Source organism: Nicotiana tabacum, chromosome 7, assembly GCF_000715075.1.
Source record: "Nicotiana tabacum cultivar K326 chromosome 7, ASM71507v2, whole genome shotgun sequence".
In the NCBI taxonomy this organism is placed as follows: Eukaryota; Viridiplantae; Streptophyta; class Magnoliopsida; order Solanales; family Solanaceae; genus Nicotiana; species Nicotiana tabacum.
In genome coordinates, this window is record NC_134086.1 from 165,621,370 (window position 1) to 165,647,563 (window position 26,194).

Sequence of the window (26,194 nt, forward strand, 5' to 3'; positions counted from 1 at the left end):
AACATTTTCTTGATAACCTTCGTAATTCGTAATGGAATAACCTGGGGATAAACAAGTGGATCCAAAATTCATGGACATACAAAAAAAAAAAAAAACAGACATCTATAGGTAAATGTTTTGATATACTAATTCCGATTATGTTTCGCCAGTTATACTAAATTTTGTATTAGCATACTTTAATACTTTCCTCCTTGCCCCAAAGTAAAGTTTCTAAATAATGCTAAGCATCATTGTAATTTGATCGTTCCAATAATACCCTAGATTTCAATAAATTATAGAAAAACGACTGAAAGAAAACACAAATACCCCTAGATTTAAATAAATTATAGAAAAGCCACGAAATATATTAAAAATAGAATTATTATTGTAATGAAGCAATCATCATAAGTTATATGTCCTGTCTGCGGCATAACCGCAAGGAAAGAGGGAAACCAACAAGGCGAAGCATCAGTTCTTGGCTTTTCTAGGGTTCTCAATTAGTTCATTCGAACTGGAGCCGTTGAAGATAGGTTACTTTCTTAACCGCATAATTTTATCTTTCCTCTAATTCATGAAAATACGTTGTTGTGGATGTCAAAATTGACCTTTGTTTTCAGGCATGGATGGTAATTTAAACGATAATGCAACTTTACGTGCTCAGATCAAAGAATTGGAGCGCGGTATGATTTTACATATTCTGCTTTTTGACGTCTTTGTTACTTGTTAGTTATAGTTTCTGTAATTCTTTTATTTTTCTGTGTGTATGCGTGTGTGTCTTTGTTACGGCCAGATTGGACTAACATAGTCTCAAGTGTTCATTTTTTATTAAAATATGAAATTTCATTACTAAACACCAACTCACTAAGCGAAAAAGAGTACAAGTTGCTATCTTTACAGCACAGTAGTTTCTCCTTGCAGCGAAAGATACAAATGAAATAAAAGAGTTCTTGTTATAATGATGTGCACCAAGTACTTGCTTGTTTCACTTGTTAGAACTATTCAATGTTTTCTCATTGCTTGTAGATGATAGGTTATAAAGGTGAATCATATATGTGGACACAAGTACTTTTTGTCGTTAGTAAGGACATATTTGCTTCAATTTCTGGAAGACGTCACATAGTTTTTCTGGTAGAGTTTGAGGGGTATAAACATTGGATTACAGCATATTATTGGGATCGCAATGTAAGTGTACTAATAAATGATAAAACTGGTGGAACATAGTCATGCAGCAGTAGTATAAGTTTTAGGATATATAATGACAAAGGCGGACTGAGAGTTTGGGAAAGAGGAGGTGACGATGGGGGAGGAAGTTGAGAGATCCGTCAAATCTTGTATTTAATTGTTTTCAAGAATGAGATATTATAAGTTTACATAGGGATGAAGCAACTAGCTATTGTGGATGTACTATGTTATTATACGAGCCAGACACTTCAGATAACGCCTTGCAGCTGTCACATACGGTGCTAAGCCTGAATTGCTCAATATTGAATAGGTGACGAACTCTGTTGAGTAATTGAGTGCCTAAAAGAAGAGCTGAACCCCACTTCAGTCCCTCCTAAGAAAATAGAAGGGACTTACCCTCCTGCTAAAATGTATAAATGTATAGAATACTTAATAATGAAAAAGATGTTTAGAATAATTTGAAGGTTTCAATTTCTTACTTGATCAAAAAAAAGTTGGCAATTTCTCAACAGACGTTATGCTCTTGCTACTTTGACAGTTTGACTAGATGATACCAGCATAGTATTGTTCATTGTTGAGCTGGTTTTGATGACTCCAGAATGGTTCTGTTGTTAAGAATGAACAAAGAACAGTGTTATCTGTTCATGCTTCTTCATTCGTGCGCGTTCTTGTCCAAGTATGTCGTATTTGTGTTCAGAACCTTTCTAGCTTCTTTGCAGTGCTGTAGGCTGTAAGTGATTATAAGTGGGAAAATTGTATGTAATCTGATGTATTAAAGTTTATTGTTTAGAGCGTGATGAATTGCATAAAGATATTGAACAGCTATGCATGCAACAAGCTGGACCTAGCTATATTGGGGTGCCTACTCGTCCTCTTCATAGGTATAACTATTTTCTCTTTTGGGTGGTGGGGGGTGGGAGCTAGTCATTTGTATATTTAGGTTGTTTTCCTTTTTATGTTTTCTTTCCTTTTCTTTTCGGGTGGGTGGAAGTGTGGAATTTTTTTTTATGAGATTTTAAAATGGTCTTTTCTTAACCAATTAGGATAGCTGGGTTGGAGCAGGAGACTGAAAACTTGAAAAAGAAACTAGCTGCTTGCACACGAGAAAATCAGAATCTTGAAGAAGAGCTGTCAGAAGCTTATCGCATCAAAGTAAGATTTACAACTATTTCTTTATGTCATCGCAGGTGCGCTCTACTAGCATTCTGACAGATGCACTTTTTTCCATCTTCTCTTTGCTAGAGTCAACTGGCTGATCTACACAGTGCAGAAGTTTCCAAGGTCTTGTCTTTGCTCTTCTCTCTTCCCTATCCCCAGGAAAGGAAACATAAAGCATAAGTATTTGGGTCTGGAGGTGCATCATGTGCTTGTTAATATAATTCTGTGTGTCATATTGCTCTGAAGTTATCCTTTCTCTCATTTTGACTGTTAAAACAGCTTCTGTTCGGGGGATGACTCATCTCACTATAATTTCTGGTTCTTGGAAAGCTAAGAGCTTGCAAATCAGATGTTTTAGATGTTCATTTTTGGTGGATTTGGAGTCAACTAAGTATCAGGAAGTGCATCATAGTCCATAAGATATTTTAACTTGGTCCTTTTTCTATTTTACTTCAGAACATAGAAGCAGAAAAGCAGCTTAAATTTTTCCAAGGTTGTGTTGCTGCTGCATTTGCTGAGCGGGACCATGCCGTAATGGAGGTTGTCAAGATTTCTTTTGCTTCTGAATACTCATTTCCCCTGGAACACCCCCCACCCCACCCCACCCCACCCGGCTGCACTCAAGAAAAAAAAAGGGGGGAAAAAGGAAAGGGAGAGAGATGGAAGGTGTGATTAATACCCTTTACATGTCTATTACTGTTTGGCACTGTTGAAGAATCTGGATTTAAATGTTTTGGGAGAACCAGATTTATGCAATTGATGCAGAGAGTTGTGTTTGCTCACAAACTGTTTAAAATAAATTTATTCACTACTAAAGAACTTGTGAGTGTGAGATTACATCTACATCTCATCCCTCCCATGTCTAATTCCTGGAAGGCTTTTGAACATGCTCTGTAACTGTTTCAGGCTGAAAAGGCTAAGGAAAAGGAGGAGCTGGTGTCAAGAGGATTTCATGAACTTCAGCAAAGGTTTTTTTGAATTTTTACATGTTAATAGTCATTTGATTTGTCTTGTTCATTAGTTCGAAATGATCTATTTCTCCAGAAGATAAACTAAGTAAATATTATATTACAAATAAGCACCAAAGTCACACCAGGAACAATGTTGTAAATAAACGATCCTATCATAGATCCATTGGGGTCTTGAAATAATATAAATAGGATTCACTCTACGTAATTTATTAGACCGGTTTATGCTTGTAGCTACCCCGGGGGTTTCAAAATATCTATTCTAAGGCCTAGTATCCCCACAAGATATGCGGTTCTAAGGATTTGCTTCGAATTAACATTTATCATGCTGTCAAATGTTCTATTTCCCATTTTACTCAAAGGACCTGCCAATACCATCAAGGGTCTTATCTTCAAAAACCCCTTTTCTAATAATGGATATGTCTGCTTTATCGCCTCACCTTTGGAACAGCCAAAGCAAAGCGCAAGAAGGCTCGTTGAATAGCTGCGATAGCACACAAAGTAACATTCGTTGGTGTTACCATGAAAGTTCATTATTGGCTGCAGACTATATTGGACAATGTAGAATAGAAAAGATGTGGATACTGGTGTTTTTGACCTCCTACTGTAGTAGAGAAGCAATGGAGTTATGAACTTAGCAATTTTCTTGTAGTTTAGTGATTTAATTTGGTCGTGAGTAGGCTTTGGGTGTGAAGCTGGTGTATTCCCTAATTTCAAGACTTCGGAACTCTGCTCTTCTTTTATTCTTCTTTATTCTTGCATTTTGCCACTCCTCCCATTGGCAATTGAGTGCAAAGGAAGTAACTTCTAAAAGGATCTGAACAGTTGATGTTTCTAAGAAGCAACTTCTTTTCCGTTGGACACTTCGATAATGTGCTGGCCTCGTTATTCAAGTTTGGTGAAGTTTAGAATTTTTGAACTTTTTGCTGAACCTGACTACTGGGTTTGCAGTTTGGTGAAGTATATGCACTTGTGGGCTTATACTGGATTTTTTGTTGTTGTTGTTGTTGTCTGCAGAACTTGACTACTAAAAAAGAGGTCATAGCCTATTTTTGTAAATTTTATGTTTTCTTCATGAAGATGAATATGGTCTATTTGTAGTCTCCACAAAAATGCCAAATATACAAAACTATCTAAAAAGTTTATCTGGGAATATATGCAGTGTAGCATAATATTGTCCTTATGTTCCATCTTTGACGCAGGATTGAAGAGCTAAACTGTGAATTACTTGAAGAGAAAATATTGACGGCTACTTTACAGAGTGATTTGGACAGAGAAGAGAGGTTAGATGAGGCTTTCAAGGAGGTACTTAGTTCTAATGCCCTCCGTGTGAATCCATATGCATAATTACAAAACTAAAACATATATAGAGAAGTGCTCATTTCTCTCTGTGTAAGTTTTTGATGAGGTGGTTCTCACGAATCAACATGGTATCAAAGTAGGTAGAGCTCCTTAAGCTTAAGCTTTCGGATGAGATGATCACACAATACAACAATCTCAATCTTCCCCCAAATATGAAAAAATAGACTTTGCTGATATTTCCCTGCACTTTGTACGACACGGGATGGGTCAAACTTACTCTTTGGAAACATTCTATTTATGTGATTATTGGACCAAGGAACTTCTCAACAATAAGAAAGAAAACTATAGATTAGATCCTTTTCATTACTGCTAATTGTCCACCCTTTCCAAGTTTGAAGATGTAATATTTTGTACAACAGGTTGTTCATAAGTTCTATGAGATCAGACAGCAATCATTGGGGGATATCGAAGATGTGTCCTGGGAAGACAAATGTGGGTGCCTCCTGCATGATTCGTCTGAAATGTGGACTTTCAGACCTGGGGAAACATCCACCTCGAAGTACATTGTGAGTTCCAGAAAGTTAGCATTGGATGTTACTGGTTATAACTGATTCTTGCTTTATCTCAAATCACTTGAGCAGCTTTCATTTTAGTCTATCCCGAATTACTTCATTCATCCCCGTAATTACAAAGTTTCACTGCCAAAAATCAAAGTACAAACTGATGCTCCTTCTTATTAATTTTAGGGCATATTTCCATCAGACTTCCTCGGTTCACAAAATCCAACTTTTATGTTAATCATATTTCTAACTATCTCCAATTTTAATATTCCATTCAACTTTCTCTCTCAATTACTTTCTGCTAAAGGAGATTACGTAAAATGGGGTTGTTTTGATCCTGAACTAATTTAACTTGATGTTACCTGTTATCTGAGCATTCTTCTATGTTTGATGTCTAGTTGTCTACCTTGTCAGTTTTCCTTTTGTTTCCGTATTTTTACTTGAGAGCTTACCATTAAATGTTTATTATTAGTGTGAGCTCTTGTCCAAGAATGGTAACACCCTTTGTGGTGGGTTAGATGCTCTTTCATTTAATCATGAGATGGAGAAGTGTGAGTATTGAAAAAGATATTTGCCAAATACTTGCATTACTTCAAAGGCTGGTTATGGAATACCCCGTATTTGAGTGTGGGAAGCGTCATAAAATGCATGGAATTTGGAATCCAAGTCACTAACAATTGTTATTGTGGACTACTGGACTGATTATTTCTTTAGAATTGTTCAAACTTGTCAAAAAGAAATGTTCAAGCTTATTATATGATCTTGACTAACGTTCCTCAGACAGAGTGCACTGGAAGAACAAGTGGAGACACTACGAAAATCTTTGGATAATCTTCAGAACAAGCTACAAATGGTATGTAGTTTCTCATCCTCGATTTGTTCGATTTTGCCGAAACTTCTTGTTCTACTCATTTCTTAATCATTTGATTGTATTCTTCTCTGTTTATTTTACTTTTACTTGTTTTTGTGTTTTCAGGGTCTTGAAATAGAAAATCACTTGAAGAAGAAAGTGCGTGCCTTGGAAAAGCAGAAAGTATGAACATTGTTACTCTAAAATGGAATATAAGAACCAATTTTGTTAAGATTACTGAAAGGACTGACTGCAGATTCGTTCAGAAGAGAAGCTCAGGGCTCAAATATCGACATTTCACCATTATCATTCTCAGCATAGACTTGATATTACAAGCTTACTTGATGAGGGATTTTCCCATATTAAATCAGCTATGAACATGGTGGAAGAAAAGCTCAAGGGCTGCAGCATGAGCGAGAGAGACTTAAATTCTTCTCAAGTAGATGATTTAAAGTTCAATGAACTTGAATTTCAAGATGTTCGGATAAACAATGATGATGGTTCAGATTTGATCTTTAAGGTAGTTAGTTCTTGCTTTTGCTCTAGACATTTCTACATCTTCACCCTTCCATTTTATTTTGGTAGTGTTCTCTTCTAGGAGTTTTCTTCCATAAGAAGGTTTCTGTTGCACTCAAGTTTCTCAGTTATGCACTAATAATGATGAAGATTCAAGGGGCCAAAGCTATTGTCTTTCTTAGAATGTTATGGTGATAATAACAAATGTATAGCATATCTATTAAAGAAAGAAAAGGACTAGACATTAAGATGCTATCGGTTGATTGTACAGATTTTGTGTTCTCAGACCTCTATTTGCGTTAGTAGTTTGTATCGCTACTAATAATTGAGATGGCTTAATCCTCAGGGGTTGGCCTGGTGGCAATTGACTTAAGCCTTGGGGTTTGCTCCCTTTCAAGGTCTCAAGTTCGAAACCCACTGGGTGCAAACAATTTCTGAGGGCCATCGGACTGGGTAAAACCTGAATTAACCGTGGTGCACTTGCGGGAAACTCCTTGCCGAGGGCCTGTGCGCCCCGGGATTAGTCGGGGCTCTTAGAGACTCGGACACCCGGTGCAAATCAAAAAAAAATAATTGAGATGGCTTGTACAAGCTTCCACTCGTTTTTTTGTGGTTTGAAGAAAAAGTTTAGTGTGTGATCTTTTGCATTTTCTGCTGTCAAAGAGATTGGACAAATATTATTTTTGAGTTCGTCTCCTGAGATTTTATCAGTGTTTCTTGGAGTAGGTTCTCTATTTCCTAAAATGGTGTAAACTAAAAGCTTGTTCCCTTAGTGGATTCTCTCTTTTGATTCTGTAAAGTCGATGCTTACAATCTTGACATGCTTCTGTTGATATCAGCAGTCACGTTGGAGCAGGATGGGCTACTTTTTTTATTACTGTTTGGATTAGCTTTATCTGCTTTTGCAGTCTAATCTAGTGAGAATGAACCATATAAGTGAGAGGCTTATGAATAAAATATGCTGTCAACATGTTTCTGAAGTTTCTCTATCTCTACCTGTTGCAGAGGAACGAGCCTTGCTCGACAACTACCACTACTGTTGGAAATAGTGATGCTTCTAAAGCCCTTGCTCTGGCACTAAATGAGAAGGTTTCATAACTGGTGCAGTAAAAGTGAGCAACTTTCAAATTGTAAATATGTTATAACTGAATCACTTTTTCTTTCCAATTCAGGTTGAAACATTATTACTTCTCTCACAACAAGAAGAAAGACATTTATTGGAGAGGAATGTCAATGCAGCTATGCAGAAAAAAATTGAGGAGCTCCAGAGGAACTTACTACAAGTATTCTGCTGGGTGTTTAAGTCCTTTAATCTATTACTTTAATCCCCATCTATCACTTTTAACCTATCACTCTTATCACTTTTGTTTAGTAACACACTAACACTGCTAATATACGATAGTGTGATCATAATGTGGGGCTTGGAGCGACAAACTGTAAATTGGGCTGATATATGTACGTAATTTTTAAGGTTACAAATGAGAAGGTCAAAGCTCTCATGGAGTTGGCACAGTTGAAGCGGGACCATCAATTACTGCAAGAGTATGTTTCTATCTCCAGTTAACATTGTGTATGCTAGGAAGAACTTCATTTTCGTCTCCGTTGCTTTTCATGGTACACTTACTGTCAGAGGAGGATATTAAAAATCTGCCTTCTCACAAAGGTATTATTGTGGAATTTTCCTTCAAAGATTCTTTGTGGGCTTTATCAATCTTTAAGTTTCTGAATGGAAATCATAAGATTGACATGAAGCCGGGCAGGTGTAAAATGACATCTACTATAGCAATAAGTATGGGTTTGAAAGGGAAAAACACAAGAAGGGAGAAGGGTATAGAATGACATCCATTATAGCAATAGTGATGGGTTTGAACAGGAAAAACATGGGAGAGTATATGGAGATGACACTATTGATAGCAATAAGACCTGGTTTTTAAACTGTGATGAGAGTTTTAACCTACAGACATTATACTATTGGCCTACATTTTTTTATTTTGAGCCGAGGGTCTATTGGAAACAGCCTCTCTACCTTCACTAGGTAGGGGTAAGGTTTGCGTACACACTACCCTACCCAGACCCCACCTGAGGGAATATACTGGGTTTGTTGTTGTTGGCCTACATTTTTCTGTTCTTCAATTCATGGTTAAAAGAACACCACCAGCATGTAAATCTGGACTGCTATGACCTTTCTTCCTTGCTCTACTTCTCAACTTATTTAAAGTTGCTTGTTCAAAATGGTAACTGCTAGATGGCTAAATGTTGTAGGAAAGTTAATCAGGCCTCTAGACAAGGAAAATTTGTTGGTGAGATTGCAGTAAAAAGGCCTGTTCAGGAAAAAGATGGAAGATTGAAAAATCTGCTGAAAACTTCTTATTTGAGACGCTGGACTGGCATACAAGATTCAGATGGAAATGATGCTGACACCCATCGAGATTCTGAGGTGATTTATGCTGATAGGAGGCCTACCAATAGCATGGATTATGCTAGGTATTGTTGAAATTTTGCTGATGCTTCTGTTGTATTTTAAAACTGCTCGACTACTGGTGCTCCTAAAAGGAAATACTTGGTATCTCATATTTTCTTTCTGAGTTACCCTTTTCCAGGATGAAGATAGAGAATGCAACTCTAAAAGAGAGCTTAGAAAGTATGGATCATCTAATTCGTGCAGTTAGGAGGCTTCGTCTTTCACTTTTAAAGGTAGTACTTTTTTCTCCTAGTTTTCACAGAGGACTCAGATAGAAGCCAATAATTCACCATAAATATAGTTTGCCTATAAGAGAGATGAATACATAACAAAAACAACGCTTGAAGTAGCAATTAGAAAAGATATTGCAAGTTCTGGCGTAATCGTTAACATTACATAGCTTAATGGTTTTTTTATTCAACTTGAGGTGATGAAGAGGAACAAACTATGTCTTGCTCAATCTCAGTCCTGTAAAGAAGTTCCTCCCGTTTTAACCTTTGCAAGCTGCTTGATATAGGTTAAGGAGTCAGCTGCATCCGAAGGAACGGAGTACTGCTCCTCGGAGTCGTTGGACACCATCATTAATGAGGCAAATCAGTTAAAAACTGCACTAGGAAGTTCCCTCCCTCTTAGTTGGTCAGCAGAGGCAGATTCAGGATCATTCAGCGAACGTGTTGAGATAGATGTTAATGGACACTCTACCGGTGAAAACATGGACTTTGTTTCTGCTGCTGGATTTGAGATGGTTGAGCTTTTGGTGTTCATTGCACAGCTATTGAAAGAGGACAAATGTAGTTGACGCCAAGGATGTATTGGCTGAATTGGAGTAGTGCTGGCTCATATCCGTCCAACCCGCCCAATTAAAAGGGGGTTGGATAATTGACTCATTTAGCAGATCAAATATGGATCATATCCATATAACCCATTATAAAAAAAGGATAACCAACGGGTCAGAAATGGATTCCATGAGTTTAACCTTTGCCAGCAAGTTCCGTTGGTTCTCCAAGCTCCTGTAACATCGAAGAAGCGACCAGAAGAATTTGCGTACAAAAAATTACAAGATACTATGTGTTTTCGTTGGTTAATCTTTTAACTGTAACTCAGTTTGTTGTCAAGTCTTACTCGTTGCACAGAAGGATATTCATTGGTTGGGGCTTGGCTTTTTTAGTTCTTCCTTTCTCTTCCGTTTGTCTTTTTTCTCATTTTTCTTTTACTGTTTTTTTCTTTTGGGTAGTCAAACATTGTAAATTAGTATTTTAGATATTATTTTGCTCCGGGAATGCAAATTTATTTGTTATGCTTCGTCTAGAATGTAGATTTGAAAAAGAAAAAAAGTACATCGTATTTTGTTTTGTGATGATAAAATTTTACGCATCTTTCTCCCGTTCGGCTTGGATAAGAAATCAGTGGGAAATGGTACTACTATTTATTTTTTTGTATAACGTACTGTAAACGTTTCGTTTATACAAAAGTAAGCATTTTTCTTGATTAAATTCGGAACGAGTAAAGAGCATTCTGAGTTTTAAGTAGTAAGAAGAATGAGCCAAAACTACTTACTTATCACTGGACAATGACAAGGGCTTGCTCCAGTGGATGTTAGTAAAACTTGTGCTTTTGGCCCAAAGATTTTTGAATTACTAGATTTTTTAATTGTTGATATTTTCATATTTTAATTGGCCTAGACAATGTTGAAGTTAGTAGAAAAAATTACAAAATCTTTATGAAAAAGAAAAAGAAAACGAAAAATTACCTACTTTTTAATAGTAGAAATATTTTAGAGCTTTGAATTAAACTACTTAAATCTTCATACTAATAAACAGTTTTATAACAATGTCCAAAGTAATATATTACGAATATGTAGCTAACATTTTGTTAAATTGACTTAATCCTTGCCTTGTAAGAATTAATTTAGGATTAGTTATCTCCAATAGCAAAGATTAATATCTTATTTATTTTAAATAAATACCCTTTTAAAAAATTATATTCCATAGCTACCTTTTGAAATTTTATAGCCAAATATCTATTTATGGTCACCTCCTACCCTTAAGCCATAAAATAAGCTTTGTATTATTTTTCTCTCATGTCCCCTCAAATTTCTCTTATCCCCTACCCCATATCTATTATCTCTCTCTCTACTTCCCGATCTCATATCCTCTTTTCTTCTTTCTTGTACAATTTCAACATTGTACAATAGCAGTTACCTCCTCTTTTCTCCTTTGTCGCTGGCGGTGAAGGCCATTCCTGGTGTCGCCGGATTATAGGTAACTAATCCTACAAAAGGATTATAAGCCTTTATCGCCGGCAGATTCTGGACAAAAGTTTCCCTTTTGTAGGATTACTACTCCTAGAATTCCCAAATTCAAAAATGGGGAAAAATGATTTCTTTAACCCCAAAGGCAATTGCGAATCGAATCAAAGCTAAGTGCTTACAAAAGCTACGATGGTATTACCAGATGTGTCAGAAGCAATGTACAGGATGCGTTGGAACAGTGAGATTCAGAGATATTCCTTGACGGCGAATTCGCCGAAAATTAGGGTTTGTTCTTGAACAAAGACGACGGATTTTGGGGGTGAGCAACTTGATTTTCAGTTAATATATTTCAATGTATTTTCAACGTATCATGATGTATTTTCACGTATTTCATTGTATTTATTGTTTTTTTTTTCATTGTAATTCAATATATCTCGTTGTATTCAATGTATTTCATTGTATTCACTGTCTTTTTTTCACTGTATTTCAATGTATCCCGTTGTATTCTATGTATTTCATTGTATTCATTGTCTCGCTAAATGCCATGAATGTATTCATATGTTTTTTTAATTAATATAATTTATGTATTCAGATGTATTATATAATTTCTTTGAAGATTGCTATGTTTTTGGGTATTTTTCGGTTGAGAATCTTTTTTATGACTGAAAATACAAAATTTGTGTGTTATAATTGAGTTTGTTGAGTTATATTAGGAGTATATTATGTTAATTGATTCACTTTCTGTTTTAAAAACAGTGTAATCCCTTATTTTATGCCGTGAATACAGTCGAATACAATAATTTGAACAACTGTAATCCCATATTTCACTCTATGAATACAGTCGAATACACTCAAATACAACAACTGATTAGCTGGACTTCCCTGATTCACGCCTATTTTTTATATTGTATTCATGAATACAATAGCTTAAATACATCAAATACATCTTATAACCACAGAAAATGTATCTATAATCCGTAGTATAGCAAATAGTATCTATAGATGGCAAATTACTAATAAAAGATAAAGCTTTATGAAAATTACTATCAAATGTTTATTGTGAGCTTAAAAATCTTGTAATAATATTACGCTATAAACAAAAAGTATGAAGAAAAAAGAACGGGTTATTTAAATTTTAGGTTTTGACAGTTAATTTTATTGAGTCAGGCCTTGGACAGTGGTTATTAAAGGAAGACAATATTTTAGATGCAAGTTGGAACTAATAACCCGACAAGTGAGGCTTGCTCAGTTGGTAAAGCACCTCAAAATATAAATGTGTAACTTCAAATCGGGGACAAGTTTAAAGGTAATCGTTCCCAAGAAGAAAACGAAAAGAAAGAATTTGATAAAACAAAGGAATTAAAGTTGGAAGAGAGCTATGGTGGAAATGTTGCGCATCTAATGTGGATAACTCTACATTTGGCTTGCTCAGTAGGTCCTGGGTTCGAGTCACACTGGAGGAGAAGTGTGAAAACACTATAGATCCTCCTAATTAAGGAGGGGTTAAAAAAAAAATTAATAACCCGATTTTTTTATTTTTTTTGACTAAATAATGAAGATGTCTTGTTTTCGTTTGAAGTTACACTAATTACATTTTTTTTTCTTTTTTTAACCCCTCCCTAATTAGGAGGATCTATAGTGTTTTCACACTTCCCTTCCAGCGTGACTCGAACCCAAGACCTACTGAGCAAGCCAAAAGTAGAGTTATCCACATTAGATGCGCAACATTTCCACCATAGTTCTCTTCCAACTTTAATTCCTTTGTTTTCATCAACTTCTTTCTTTTCGTTATTTTCTTGGGAACGGTTACCTTTAAACTTGTCCGCGATTTGAAGTTACACATTTATATTTGGAGTTCTATTATTCCCTTAAACTTTTTCGACATTGAATTAATACACTATTAAGACGCATACCTGAAAATATATGGAACTTTATTTCTTTGGCTAGTTTTTTTTTCTTTTATTATTTCAGTTAAACCCTACAATGTGTTAAGAAATGAGAATAAATTCTACAAAACAGTCAGAATAGTTTGGTTTTACATGTTGTTGGTATGTAGCGTCTATCTATCATTCCCTTTATTTAATTTTTTTTGTCAGGCATTCAATTATGTATCTGTAATCGTGATAGAATTCAGATACTTAATTACCAATACGGAAGAGGGCATTTGGTCTAGTGGTATGATTCTCGCTTTGGGTGCGAGAGGTCCCGAGTTCGATTCTCGGAATGCCCCATACTATACATTCTTTTCGTTTCAGCTTCTAGCTTTTGTACTTTTGTTTTGTTAAGATGGGCAAGAAGTCGAAAATCCAGCAGATCAATCACCCACATACCACAAGCTAAAACTGGTATGTTTTTATTTAATTTTTAGCCAATTGTAAATAAAAATAAGAATTTTTTTTTTAAAAAAACTGGTATTTTCCAAGAAGGATTTCACATTCAGGAAAGGCAAAGGCTTTGGCACTAGTTTTAAGCCCACACTTACAGGTGCACCAAAACAATTCTAGATTAATATAAAACGTGAGATCTCACACCAGTCGTGGGCATTTGGTCTAGTGGTATGATTCTCGCTTCGGGTGCGAGAGGTCCCGAGTTCGATTCTCGGAATGCCCCTTATTTTTTGTGCAATTTTCTATACTTTTTCTATTCAACGACGTCTTTGTATCCAATTTCTTGTTTTTCTTTTCTTTTTGGTTTAAGTATCCAATTTCTTGTTGTAGTGTAAAGCAATATTTTCAGGTTTTAGCGTGCTATATTTTATTAAACATAGAGCGCATTGGCCAGAAAGCCTACTGCTAAAAATAATTCTATTAGTTATAATTCACTCTTCTCCTAGTCAATAAGCGAAACAGAAACCTAACTATCCAACTGGATAAATTGCAAAATCGAGAGAACGTCAACAGCTGAGTTGTCTTGTCACAAGTTCTGATATTTTGGAGTGCCCCAACAATTATTTGTGTGGCGTTTTACCCGAACCTCCCCCATTGCAGGGATGTCAAAACACAGGATTTTCAGTATTTTTTACTATAAAACAATCAGCGCTGAAATTGATGTTCTGAAAATTGCAGCAAGTTCATCAGCCATTTATGTCACTTAAGATTCAAACAATAGATTCACACTTGGTCACATACTCACAATTTAATGCGACAGGGGAATCAATATTTTTTTAGTTTATTAATTATCAGTAAATAGGAACATTTCTACAGTCCAGACCAAACTTTGCTTTGTCATTGCCTGTACTAACCTTACCTAACATTTGACTTTAAGAGCTCTTTACTATTTCCCTTTTGATAAGCATTCTGACCTCACGTCAACTAAGAAACTCAGCCAAATGTCTTCATACAACAAAATTAGCAGGTAACGATTCTCTCAATTCATGTTAATGGATAACCAAATGGCATGGGCTTACCTGTTCATTTTACCTAAAAGCAGATCTGAAACTCCAAACTTCAATTCAAACTCCCAACAGATCTCTAAATATAAATAGTCGAACACATAACGTCAAGTATCTGTATGCCATCATTTCAGATATGCTTTTTCTGCAAGCTGTTTTCAATTTGACAATCCAGGCAAAACATAAAAGAGAAGTTAGTATACGGGTTTTAGTTACATCAAGGATTCATATTGTTTGGTCTACAGCAAATTTACATGAGCGCGCCATTTCACAAAAAAGTAATAATGATATAGCTTAATAAAGAAGGTAACCCCTCTTTATATCTCATATCCAAATGGGAGACGGCAAAAGTACCAGAGAACATTTAATCAAGGAAATGAAGATCAACTGGTGTGAAATAAGGAGTACCTGAATTCTACATTGCAGATGAGCAATGACATTTATGATCAAATAAGTCAGAATGGGAAAAACATTGTGACTAAAATTCAAAGATGACAATGTTTACAAATGGGCATTTGGTCTAGTGGTATGATTCTCGCTTTGGGTGCGAGAGGTCCCGAGTTCGATTCTCGGAATGCCCCTTGATTTTACTGAAGTTTTATTTACTTTAGTTGATTTAACTCTCCAAGTGCTCCTTCATCTCTAACTGACCCTATAGTCGAGTATGTTCAGATATTACAACCAGATACGGACAACTTCCACACTGTACAATTAAAACACCTTTAATAGCATAGTAAATTAATATGCCTCTCTATATACATTATTTTAACAATGGAGGAGCCCCCAGACACTGGAAAATGCTCATCCCTCTTAATATCATTTAATGGTATAAGCTCCAGGCAACTGACATGAAACTTCCAGCTATTATTTAGACCAATGAACCAGCAAAAGCTGGGCATTTGGTCTAGTGGTATGATTCTCGCTTTGGGTGCGAGAGGTCCCGAGTTCGATTCTCGGAATGCCCCTGCTAATGTAACCATTTTACTTCATTTTAGCTGCTCTGCTCCTTCGCTCTATCTTCTAATTGATATATTCAAATTAAGCAGGTCATAAGTGGCTGACCCAGTCCAATTGGCTAGAGATCTTCTAAGAAATACACTTAGTTTCTCTCTATAGTCTCAACTTATCATGCAAACGCTATAATTTACCCACCACCTTGTTAACAATAGAAGCAGAAAAACTAGCACATAACCTAACTTTTTCATCTTAGAAGACGTAGTGTGAACTGTATTGCAAGATTATCTTCAAGGAACATAAGCTACTGGCCAATTAGTCTAGTTGTATAGTTCATGGGTGCAAAGTTCCCAGGTTACGGAATGTCCCTACCAACTTTGAGAAGAGTTGGCCAGAACCTCCGCCATCTAAAGTATTTCAGTATTTTCTTAAACAGTCAGCATTGAGATTGATGTTATGAAAATTGCAGCAAGTTCATCAGCCATTCATGTTACTAAGATTCAAACAATAGAATTCACACTTGGTCACATGCTGAGTATTTAATGCGATAGGGGAATCAATAGTATTTTTTTGGTTTATTAATTATCAACAAATAGGCATTTCTACAATCCAGACCTAACTTTGCTTTGTCAATATATGCCTGTCCCAAATCTTACCTAATGCTTTGTGTAAGAGCTCTTTATTGTTTCCCTTTTGGTAAGCTTATCCCAAGTCAACTAAGACACTCAGCCAAATTTTCTTCACACAAAAAAATTGCAGGTAAAGATTCTTTCCATTCACGTTAATGGACCACCCAATTGGATGGGTCACATGAAGCTAAATAAGGAAGATCTAGATCTATATACAAAAAATTAATACAACATGAATATTTGCAATAGCGCAGAGTTGACCTTGCCTGTTCAGTTTACCGAAAAGCAGATCTGAAACTCCAAAGTTCAGTGTCCAACTCCCAAGAGATCCCTAAATATAAAATGTCGAACAGATAAGCTCGAGTATCTCAACCATAGTAAGCCATCATTTCAGACATGCGTTTTTGCCATCTCTTTTCAATTTGATAAAGCAGGCAAAACTTAAAAGTTAGCACATGCATTTGTCGTTACAACTTACATCAAAGATTCATAAAATTTTGTCCAGAACAACTGAAATCATTAATCAATGACATGGAGGTGTTGCAAAAATTGAGGCAAAAGCTTTCACGTCGAAATAAGGAGTAACGCAGATACCCGTTGTTACTGAATCATATCCATTTCAATATAGTGAAACAAAGAATCATGAATATCATTGTACCATGTTGAGTTGCGCCCAATTTACATATAATGAGCTGCACCATTCCATGAAAAAAAGTGATAAGGATATAGCTTGATAAAGAACGTATCCGAAAGAGAACTGGAAATAAGAGAACACAACAGAAGCCAAGGTTTAACTATTAATGTGATGCTCCCCAACTTAGTGGAGCTTTCTTTACTTCAGGCATGATTTAACTCGAACTATGATGTCAAACAAGTCATCTTAATCCCGCAAATGCCAGAGACCTGGCCTCATGTCCAATGAGAGTTCTTAATCACTAGACAGACTTCATTGCTTTTGGATTCCGAATGCCCAAAAGGTTGAATATGACAGAGAAGGATAGTGAATAGACAAGTGACAGAAATTACCAGAGCTGATAGCATCTTTATGCATTGAGATCAGCACAAATCAGAGAGCAAAAACATAATATTTTAATCAACCCCTCTTTACATCTCACTAATCCATGTGGGAGTCACAATAAGGACTGAAGAACATTTTTTTAAGCAAATGAATATCAGCTGGTATGAATAAGGAGTATAAATCTATATTGCAGATAAGCAAGACATTGCGATCAAATAACTCAGAAGGTGAAAAATACGTTTGACTAAAACTCAAAGATGACAATGTCAACGAATGGGCATTTGGTCTAGTGGTATGATTCTCGCTTTGGGTGCGAGAGGTCCCGAGTTCAATTCTCGGAATGCCCCTTGATTTTGTAGAATTTTAATTTACTCTAAGTTGATTTAAATCTCCAAACGCTCCTTCATCTCTAAATGATTCTACAGTTGACTATGTTCAGATATTACAACCAGATACACCAACTTCCAGTCTACAACTAAAACACTTTTACATTATTTTAACAATGGAAGATCCCTGAGACACTGGAGAATGCTGGTACTCCTAGAAAATCATTTCATAGAAATGGTATAGGCTCCAGATAACTGTACATGAAACTTCCAGCTATTATTTAGGCAGAGGGACCAACAAAAGCTGGGCATTTGGTCTAGTGGTATGATTCTCGCTTTGGGTGCGAGAGGTCCCGAGTTCGATTCTCGGAATGCCCCTTGATTTTGTAGAATTTTAAGTTACTCTAAGTTGATTTAAATCTCCAAGTGCTCCTTCATCTCTAAATGATTCTACAGTTGACTATGTTCAGATATTACAACCAGATACACCAACTTCCAGTCTACAACTAAAACACTTTTACATTATTTTAACAATGGAAGATCCCCGAGACACTGGAGAATGCTGGTACTCCTAGAAAATAATTTCATAGAAATGGTATAGGCTCCAGATAACTGTACATGAAACTTCCAGCTATTATTTAGGCAGAGGGACCAACAAAAGCTGGGCATTTGGTCTAGTGGTATGATTCTCGCTTTGGGTGCGAGAGGTCCCGAGTTCGATTCTCGGAATGCCCCAAAAAAAATTAGTGCCCTTTTTTCAAGCCTGTCTTTATACAGCATAATTTGCAGGAAAAGATTCTTTGTACTCTCATTAATGAGCCACCAAATGGCATGAGTTAGATGAACTGAATAACATGTAACTAGACTATGAGCTAAAAATTAATACAGCAATAGTGCAGTGTTGGGGCTACCTGTTCAGTTTCTGATAAGCAGATCTAAACCTCCAAAGTTCATGTCAATCTCCGAACAGATCCTGAATATAAATACTGAAGGGTAAGCTCAAGTATCTCAACTATCTTGAGCCATCATTTCACACATGCGTTCCAGTTTTACCATCTGTTTTCAATCTGACTGAGAAGGCAAAACTTAAAAGTTAAGTTAGTACATGGGTTTGTCTACATCAGAGATTCATAATGTTTAGTCTATAACAAGGTCATTTACTTCTCAAAGAAAGAAAAACAAAGCCATATATGGGTCAAGGAAATCAACAGTAACAACTGAAATCATTGATCATCAATGGCTGAAAGTTCTTTCAGAAATTCAGGCAAAAGCTCGCAGAATTTCACATCAAAATGAGGGCTGAATGTATACCCATAGTTCATGAGCAATTTTCATTTCCATTAGAAAACCAACAATGCATGAACATCATTGTACCGTGTTGTTCTGTACCAATTTACATAGAGTGAGCTGCACAATTTCATGAAGACAAGTGAAAACGATATAGCTTTGTTAGATAGTTATGTGCAAATAGTCTTAGTCGCATATGTAATAGAAGTAGGTTATATACTATGTGTACTTATAAATAGGGTTAATTGTATTACAATTAATATCAATAATACATTTTTCTCCCGTGCTTTCTCAGAGGGTATGAGAGCTAACGTGAGAGATTCATCCCTGTGCAAAAATACCAGCGACTCCGAGAAGAAGAAATCAGTTAACCAGAAAATTTTCCGGTGCCTGCAGGTCTGTCCAATTTAAAAGTTCCTTTTTGTCGGTGTTGTGCAAAAACCAACACCACCACGAGGTAGATCACCCTCCGGTGACCAACCCCGAAAAAAATCTCCGTCAGAATACCTGTCACGCGCCCTCACGCGCCGCTGACAGTGAATTTTCGGCGCGAGTGAGCCATTCCTGCCACTTTTTGACAAAACTTCTCCAGGACAGCTTACTCGTCCAGTGATTCCGAGCCTACCCATATAAATTACATCAAATTCTGACAACTTTTATTTTTTTCAGCGTGAGCAGTGCACTTTTTCCGGGGTGAACAGTGATCTTCCGCGTGAATAGTGATTTCTCGGAAAGTTTTTGTTTTCTGGCGGTGTTTTAGAACCTATTCTGTAGTGTGGAATTCTGCTAGTCTCACTATTATCAAATTTTTCTGGCGACTTTTCGGTCAACTTCTATTTATCAGCAACCACCTGGTTTTGTTGCTCACGGGGAGTGTTAGATAATTATGTGTAAATAGTCCTAATTCCATATTTAGTAGGGGTAGAATATATCCTAGTCCTATATGTAGTAGGAGTAGAATATGTCATAGTCCCATATGTAGTAGGAATAGAATATGTATTATATATAGGGCTCATTGTATCATTGTTAATAATAGATTTTTCCCCCGTGCATTCTCACAAGCTTAAAAGAGAAGGTGCCCAAAAGAGAACTGGTAAGAACAGAACCCAACAGAAAGTCCGTGTTTAACTATAAATGTGATACTTGAGTAGGCTTTCCTTACTATGATGCTCAAACATGCAATATTAACACAGCTAATGCCAGGACCTGGTCTCATGTCCAATGACAGTTCTCAATCACTAGACAAATTTCGTGGCTTTTTTATTCCAGATGCTCAAAAAGGTTGAGTATGATAGAAAAGGATGATACATAGACAAGCACCAGTAACAACTAAAGCTGATAGCATCTTTAGGGATCGAGAGCAGCGCAAATCAGAGGAAGCTGCAAATACATCATATGTAAGCACTCCCTCTGAGTATCTCCCATTTCTAAATGGGAGTCAGCAAAAGTACCAAAGAATACTTGATAAGCAAATGAAGATCAACTGGTGTGGATTATGGAGTATCTGAAGCCTAAATTGCAGATAAGCAAAGACATTCACAACCAAATAACTCACAAGGGAAAGTTACATTTGACTAAAACTCGAAGATGGAAATTGTCAACAAACGGGCATTTGGTCTAGTGGTATGATTCTCGCTTTGGGTGAGAGAGGTCCCGAGTTCGATTCTCGGAATGCCCCCAAATTTTGACTACCCTTTTTCAAGCCTGTACTCCTGCGGGTTATAAAGGATCAGAAGGAAAAATATAGGATTTTCATTTAACACTTTGCTGAACAATTAACATTGAGATTCCTGTTCTGAAAACTGCAGTAAGCTCATCAAGTATTTAAGATGTTGGGATTCCAATGATGAACGGAATTCCCTTTACGTCATGCATGGACAATAAAATTTATTTACTGTATTAAATACTAACAAAAGGAAATTGATACAAGAAGGCGCTAACTACTTATTGCTGATCCAAACAGTCAAGGCAGAATTCTAGAACTGATTCTTCTTTCTAGTGTATTTTTGTAAACCATACTTAATGTTTGACTTTCACCACTCTTTTTGTTCTCCTGTTCTGTGCACATTCTGATCATAAGACAACCAAGACAGTCAGCCAAAATGCATGTTCTATGAGACCCGCAATATGAACAAGCTCGAATACATGTAGTTATATATAAACAAGAATATCATCCTATATTATTTAAGTAACAAAAAGAATCTGGGAGCAACAAAATTAGCAGGAAAGCCATGTTTCTTCAGTATATGTTATTCCTAAATTTGGTGCCTCAATTTATGCTGTGAATTCACCTCAAAACAGTGGTGCTAGAACATGAAGCAAACCGATTTACGCCAGAGATCTAGCTTCACTTTAAGTCAAATTCCATGTTCTTGGATAATATACAACCACTGGGTTAAATCTAGTAAAAGAGGATTTCAAAGAGAATTGGACCAGTACAAAAGAAGGTTGTAGCATCTGTAGAAGTCAGGAAAAGTGAAGATCAGAAAAGAGGTTGCCAAAGCAGAAGCATTAAAGCACTTGTCTTTTTCCAGTAATATTAGGATACAGCAGAAGTACTAAAAATATCAACGGGTCTGAATTAAGAGGTCTAAAGATTCTAAATTTGCAACTATGCAAAGCTTTTATGATTGATTTTTCCAGACAATAAGGAAAAGACATTGATCATGAGCCAAAAATGACAATAATCAACAACTGGGCATTTGGTCTAGTGGTATGATTCTCGCTTTGGGTGCGAGAGGTCCCGAGTTCAATTCTCGGAATGCCCCATCTTTTTTCAATTCAAATGTAGACTAGATCAAGTTTTTAATGTTTTCTTTAGTAGATAATTTATTATTAGAATCTGACTCTTCCTTATTTCAGCACATGCAGATACAAGGTAAGACACCATTTATCTTAAAGAATTCCTACTAAATACCCTATTCATTAAAAATGGTAATTTTCCTATCAAGTACCTGGATTTCTTATCCCTCAAGAGAATAAAGAGAGAAAATTCCTCTACTAGAGAAAATGAAAAAGAGAATCAGATTGGAAAAGAAAAGTGTTGTCCTCTGGAGATCGACTAAGGCTTATTAAACATGTTGTAGCCTTCCTATGATGCATTATTGCTTCTAAAGGTACAGAAGCCACATAAATGTTTGAGTACACTTTTTATATATGGTTTACGGTACTGAAGAGGTTAAGTAAGACTACTTGAGTAGATAGTATCAAAAATCTGATCCAAAGTTTATCTAAGACACTATAAAGAAACGGGGTTAGTCACTGAAGATACTCTGGTACTAATGTTAGCATGATACACAAAAGTGTACATCAACTCATTTTAATTCCAGAACCATGCTGATGACTGTAAGCCAGTAATGGCAATGGATGTCATCCAAAGTCCCCATATGCAAATCAATCAACCAAATTAGTTATGAGACTAGAACTTTCAGAGCAGATAGCAACACAATCACAAAATACTAGGGGTACAAAGTGGCAGTATTCATAAAGCCAGCAAACTATAACTGTTTGATGTTTGATGTTTCAAGTAAAGAATGTTATCCACAAGTATGGTTTTGACTCTTCCACACTGTAACATTCGTTGAGGACAGAATCTTTTAGGGTGAAAACATACCCTTTTAGTTTGGATTGATACAAGAAAATCCTCATAACAGATTAGTACAGTACCATGTCAGTAAAGACAAATTCAGCTGCTCATAAGCATTTGTACCACTTAAAGATGTACGAAACACCAAACTTCAAATACTTACATATGCACAAGAAAATACTGAAGCAGGAAAGAACTTTCAAATGCAAACTGGTTGACTGCAAGGAAGTACAAGCTCAATGCACAACATTCTCCAGAACACATGTACGAGAACAGAAGTGCTCAAGGTCAATCTTTCAGAGTTTTCCATCTGGTTCATTTTCCATTATTACTATGTTGGTTATTATTAATGATAATCATTGTTCAATTTTCCTCGTGTTTATTTTTGTCATTTTTACTTCATATGAATGAATAAATCAAGAGGATTTGCTAAAATTGTGAGTAAGATTGGTAGATACAGTACAAGTAAGTGCAAATCATCTACCTGAAACTCATGCAACAAACATTACAACAACAACAACCCAGTATATCCATGCAACAAACATTCTTCAAATTATATCCATGAGCTTTAATACCTTATCAGAAGAAAAAAGCATTGCAATCAACATCAAAGAGGGCATTTGGTCTAGTGGTATGATCCGCGCTTTGGGATAAAATCAAGTACTTGCCAACAAATTGATCCAAAGGTTGCAACTTTAATTCCTTATGCACATATAAAAGTGCTCACAGGTCAATTTTGACAGCATACTAATGCCATGAGGCAGGTCCTAACTCGTCCATTTGATTCCTCAAAAACAATCCTCCACCTTGTCCACCACCAACCATGTTGCTTCTATTGGAATACAAACATATGACCTTGCTCTAACACTAATTGAAAGGATCCAAGCATACAATTGAAAAAACAAAGGCAATAAGTGAGCTAGCTTAAAATTTTAATAAGCTTTTTGGATGCCCTTATACCTTCGATAAGGAATGGCATATGTATCTAGCAAAAAACTACACTATTCTTCCCCCATGGCATATAACTTTAGCACAAACCAAACAAATTCTATCTAACAAGCAGCTGACCAGAAAAATATTGGATTTTGATCTAACCAAAACTTAGAAGTCCCATCGGTGAATGAATTCAATAATAGCTAGTAGAACTCTTAATAATTGCAATACTACAAATCCCTCGACTGGGATATTTAGGTGTCGATCTAAATAATACAAAAACTAGCTAGAAATGTGTAATGTAAGCAAGAGCATAAAGCTACTTTTTCAACTCAAGTTGACAGAGAAAGTGACTTACCTTGAGGAACTCAGACATCTGATGGTGAAAAGGCCATTTTAATTTCACAAATATACAAAGAGCTACAAGGCAAAGAGAATGAATAGAAATATTTGGAAGTTATACCTCAATATATGCTGCTCTCTCCGACCCAATTTATAAACACTCTTTTCTGTTTGGGACGTCCAGGAATATTTGACACAATTCCACCACTAATAATCACTCCATATAACTTATATCTTTCAAAAAGTTAAAATTCATTAATCTATTAAAATTTGAACTTTAAAGTGATTTTCTCTACCAAGCAAGTTTTTCAACTATTGCTTTAGTACTTTTCTTCAACCTAATTTTACCAAGAAATCCATGTGGAGCCAACCCTTAGCACCAGCTGCAGCCTTAAAAGCTCGGTGATAAGCCTGCTCCTCTAACTTTTTCCACTTAAATAGCAGGCATACCATTTGGATTGACTTAAAAAAAGTAGCTTTTAAGCACCACTTTTTAAGTGCTGGAGCTGATTTTATAAATAAGCAGTTATGTGTTTGGATAAAAGTGTTGGAGCTGAAAAAGAGTTGTTGAAATGTTTGGTAAACAAGGGCTGGTAAGCACTTTTTCTATTAAAATGACTGAAATATCCTTAAAGTTGTTAACACTATAAAGAAGCTTATTACTATAATATTGTATTTCAAACTTATTAATATAAATACGAAATAATTAATATCTGAACTGACCATCTAAGATAATTTTTATAAATATAATTGTTGAACTCTTATTTTTCACTTCTTTCAACCATGTAAATTTTTTATTTGTTTCTTGAAATTCTAAGCTTACTGGAAAAACATATGAAATGACTATCACAATTTATTATTTTATTTCTTATTTGAACTATGTAAAAATTCCTAATATTTAGGAAATCAAAATAAAATAAACTTGTACTTTTTAAAATTATTTGAAAATTGTATGTATAGTTAATTAGAAATTACAATGCAACTAGAACTGTTGGTCGCACACGAGTTTAAATTCTTAGAAAAAAAATCAAACTTAAGTACAATCTATGTAAGAGATATTAAAGTCAAAATAAGTTCACCGTTCTGACAAATTTTAAAAATTTGAGTTGGATATTATAATTATTTCAAAAGTTTGTGAAGGACATTTTTGGAATAACAAATATTATTAGGAATAAGAGGGTAAAATACTTGGTCAAAAATAGTTGGCTTTTGAGCTAAAAAAAAAAGTTGGGATCAGCCAACTCGTGGCTTTTGGCTTTTTCTAAGCCAGTTTTAACTTTTTTTAAGCTGTTTTCTTTTTTGCCAAACACTCCCAACATCTAAAAATCTACCAGCTTTTAAGTCAATCCAAACAGATAGTTCACCTGACACATGGCTCGAACCTGTGACCTTAATCACGAGTCCCTCGACTTTTTCTTCTACCTATATTATTATAACAGAAAAATCAAAATAATAGCTTAAACTACATATCTAGTCCACTCCATCACTAAAAAATGGGACAAAGGAAGTACTGGAATACTAATTTACCCGGGAAAAAAAGTTGCAGGCAAAATATAGCTACGGCTAAGCAACTCAAGCACGACTAAGTAGCTGCAATTTCGAACTTATATATATATAATGTAAAATTAACAAATAATATGGATATACTGGAGTAGCTTGGATTTGACAGAAGACTTGGGGAAATTAAAGAAGATGCACAAACCTGAAAAGTAAAAAATCGCTGAGAATTTAACAGCCGTATTGGATTTCGGAGTCGGAGAATGTTCCGAGCAGAGAATATTTGAACAGTTAATTGGAGTTATTTAGAGATTTTAAATTATAATTTTCCTCGGAATTGAAACCCGCGTGCCGTTTTGCGCGCGCAATTATTTTGTTTTTCTTTTCTTTTTTTTCCCCTCTTTGGGGGAAGTAATTTTTTCTCGCTCACGTGGCTTCCATTCTTTTTAGTGCTTTTCATTTTTTTTAACCTCCACCCATCCAGTAGAATCGATATAATTCATTATTTACTAATTACTCTCCCATTTCAATTTAGAGAGTCCGAAACCTTTTTAATCATTTTTTTTGACAAAAAACACTTTTGTACTACTTTAAAAAAAAATTTACATAAATGAGTAAAACGCAGTATTATATTGCGAATTACGTTAACAAAAATTTTGTCGTTAAAGTAATTCGCAGTATAGTACTGCGTTTTACTTAAAAAAAAAATTGTAAATCGCAGTACTATACTGTGTTTTACTAAGATGATGGGCACTACTATATTTTATTAAAGTTGTTCGCAGTATTATACTGCGTTTTACTTAAAACGCAGTATAATACTGCGAACAACTTCAATAAAATATAGCCCTTCTTCTTCCTTGGACCACTGAACCGAAGGACCTCAAAAACCTTCGATTCTGCTGGTCCCCCCCCTCGTGTCAAACTTTAAAAAAAAAAACTGGGCCTCATCCGTCACCTAAAGAGCAAGGAGTGTAGGTCCCACATACAAGACAAGCTTTGGATTC

General features: G+C 35.7%; 1 protein-coding gene, 1 long non-coding RNA gene and 9 other non-coding genes across 22 annotated transcripts; 10 read left to right on the top strand and 1 right to left on the bottom strand.

Annotated features, from left to right (window-relative positions):
* Positions 1-284: 284 nt before the first annotated feature.
* Positions 285-10,341, top strand: LOC107783312 (uncharacterized). 10 transcript variants are annotated; one of them, XM_075218025.1, is made up of 19 exons: positions 285-509; positions 597-659; positions 1,700-1,837; positions 1,952-2,042; positions 2,205-2,313; positions 2,404-2,442; positions 2,776-2,859; positions 3,226-3,287; positions 4,490-4,592; positions 5,009-5,155; positions 5,934-6,002; positions 6,126-6,182; positions 6,256-6,519; positions 7,521-7,604; positions 7,688-7,798; positions 7,987-8,057; positions 8,778-8,999; positions 9,116-9,209; positions 9,494-10,341. In XM_075218025.1, the coding sequence occupies exons 4-19, from the start codon at positions 1,990-1,992 to the stop codon at positions 9,773-9,775; spliced, it is 1,851 nt and encodes a 616-aa protein (XP_075074126.1). In that variant the 5' UTR covers positions 285-509; positions 597-659; positions 1,700-1,837; positions 1,952-1,989; the 3' UTR covers positions 9,776-10,341. The 10 variants fall into 10 exon arrangements, with proteins under 10 accessions (XP_075074126.1, XP_075074121.1, XP_075074122.1 ...); XM_075218020.1 differs by lacking the exon at positions 1,700-1,837 and having other exon boundaries at positions 367-509; positions 2,776-2,985; positions 7,688-7,810; XM_075218021.1 differs by lacking the exon at positions 1,700-1,837 and having other exon boundaries at positions 367-509; positions 2,776-2,985.
* A 3,044-nt stretch (positions 10,342-13,385) lies between these two features.
* TRNAP-UGG (transfer RNA proline (anticodon UGG)) lies at positions 13,386-13,457 on the top strand. The gene has a single exon. It is a non-coding gene; the product is annotated as a tRNA-Pro (tRNA).
* Positions 13,458-13,765: 308 nt separating this feature from the next.
* On the top strand, positions 13,766-13,837 carry TRNAP-CGG (transfer RNA proline (anticodon CGG)). The gene has a single exon. It is a non-coding gene; the product is annotated as a tRNA-Pro (tRNA).
* A 529-nt stretch (positions 13,838-14,366) lies between these two features.
* LOC107783310 (uncharacterized) lies at positions 14,367-25,520 on the bottom strand. 3 transcript variants are annotated; one of them, XR_012693683.1, is made up of 4 exons: positions 25,396-25,520; positions 18,457-18,616; positions 16,468-16,893; positions 14,367-14,770 (listed from the first exon to the last, which is right to left on the bottom strand). It is a non-coding gene; the product is annotated as an uncharacterized LOC107783310 (long non-coding RNA). The 3 variants fall into 3 exon arrangements; XR_012693682.1 differs by lacking the exon at positions 25,396-25,520 and adding an exon at positions 23,815-23,923; XR_012693681.1 differs by lacking the exon at positions 25,396-25,520 and adding an exon at positions 23,710-23,825.
* Positions 15,128-15,199, top strand: TRNAP-UGG (transfer RNA proline (anticodon UGG)). Its single transcript has one exon. It is a non-coding gene; the product is annotated as a tRNA-Pro (tRNA).
* TRNAP-UGG (transfer RNA proline (anticodon UGG)) lies at positions 15,512-15,583 on the top strand. The gene has a single exon. It is a non-coding gene; the product is annotated as a tRNA-Pro (tRNA).
* Positions 17,495-17,566, top strand: TRNAP-UGG (transfer RNA proline (anticodon UGG)). Its single transcript has one exon. It is a non-coding gene; the product is annotated as a tRNA-Pro (tRNA).
* TRNAP-UGG (transfer RNA proline (anticodon UGG)) lies at positions 17,852-17,923 on the top strand. The gene has a single exon. It is a non-coding gene; the product is annotated as a tRNA-Pro (tRNA).
* TRNAP-UGG (transfer RNA proline (anticodon UGG)) lies at positions 18,209-18,280 on the top strand. Its single transcript has one exon. It is a non-coding gene; the product is annotated as a tRNA-Pro (tRNA).
* Positions 20,439-20,510, top strand: TRNAP-UGG (transfer RNA proline (anticodon UGG)). Its single transcript has one exon. It is a non-coding gene; the product is annotated as a tRNA-Pro (tRNA).
* Positions 21,529-21,600, top strand: TRNAP-UGG (transfer RNA proline (anticodon UGG)). Its single transcript has one exon. It is a non-coding gene; the product is annotated as a tRNA-Pro (tRNA).
* Positions 25,521-26,194: the final 674 nt, after the last annotated feature.

Coding starts and splice junctions, on each gene's coding strand:
- LOC107783312 (XM_075218020.1), top strand. CDS start 599: ATGGATGGTAATTTAAACGATAATGCAACTTTACGTGCTCAGATCAAA. Junction 2,443..2,775: donor ACAGTGCAGAAGTTTCCAAG/GTCTTGTCTTTG, acceptor ATTTTACTTCAG/AACATAGAAGCAGAAAAGCA. Junction 7,811..7,986: donor TACTACAAGTATTCTGCTGG/GTGTTTAAGTCC, acceptor GTAATTTTTAAG/GTTACAAATGAGAAGGTCAA.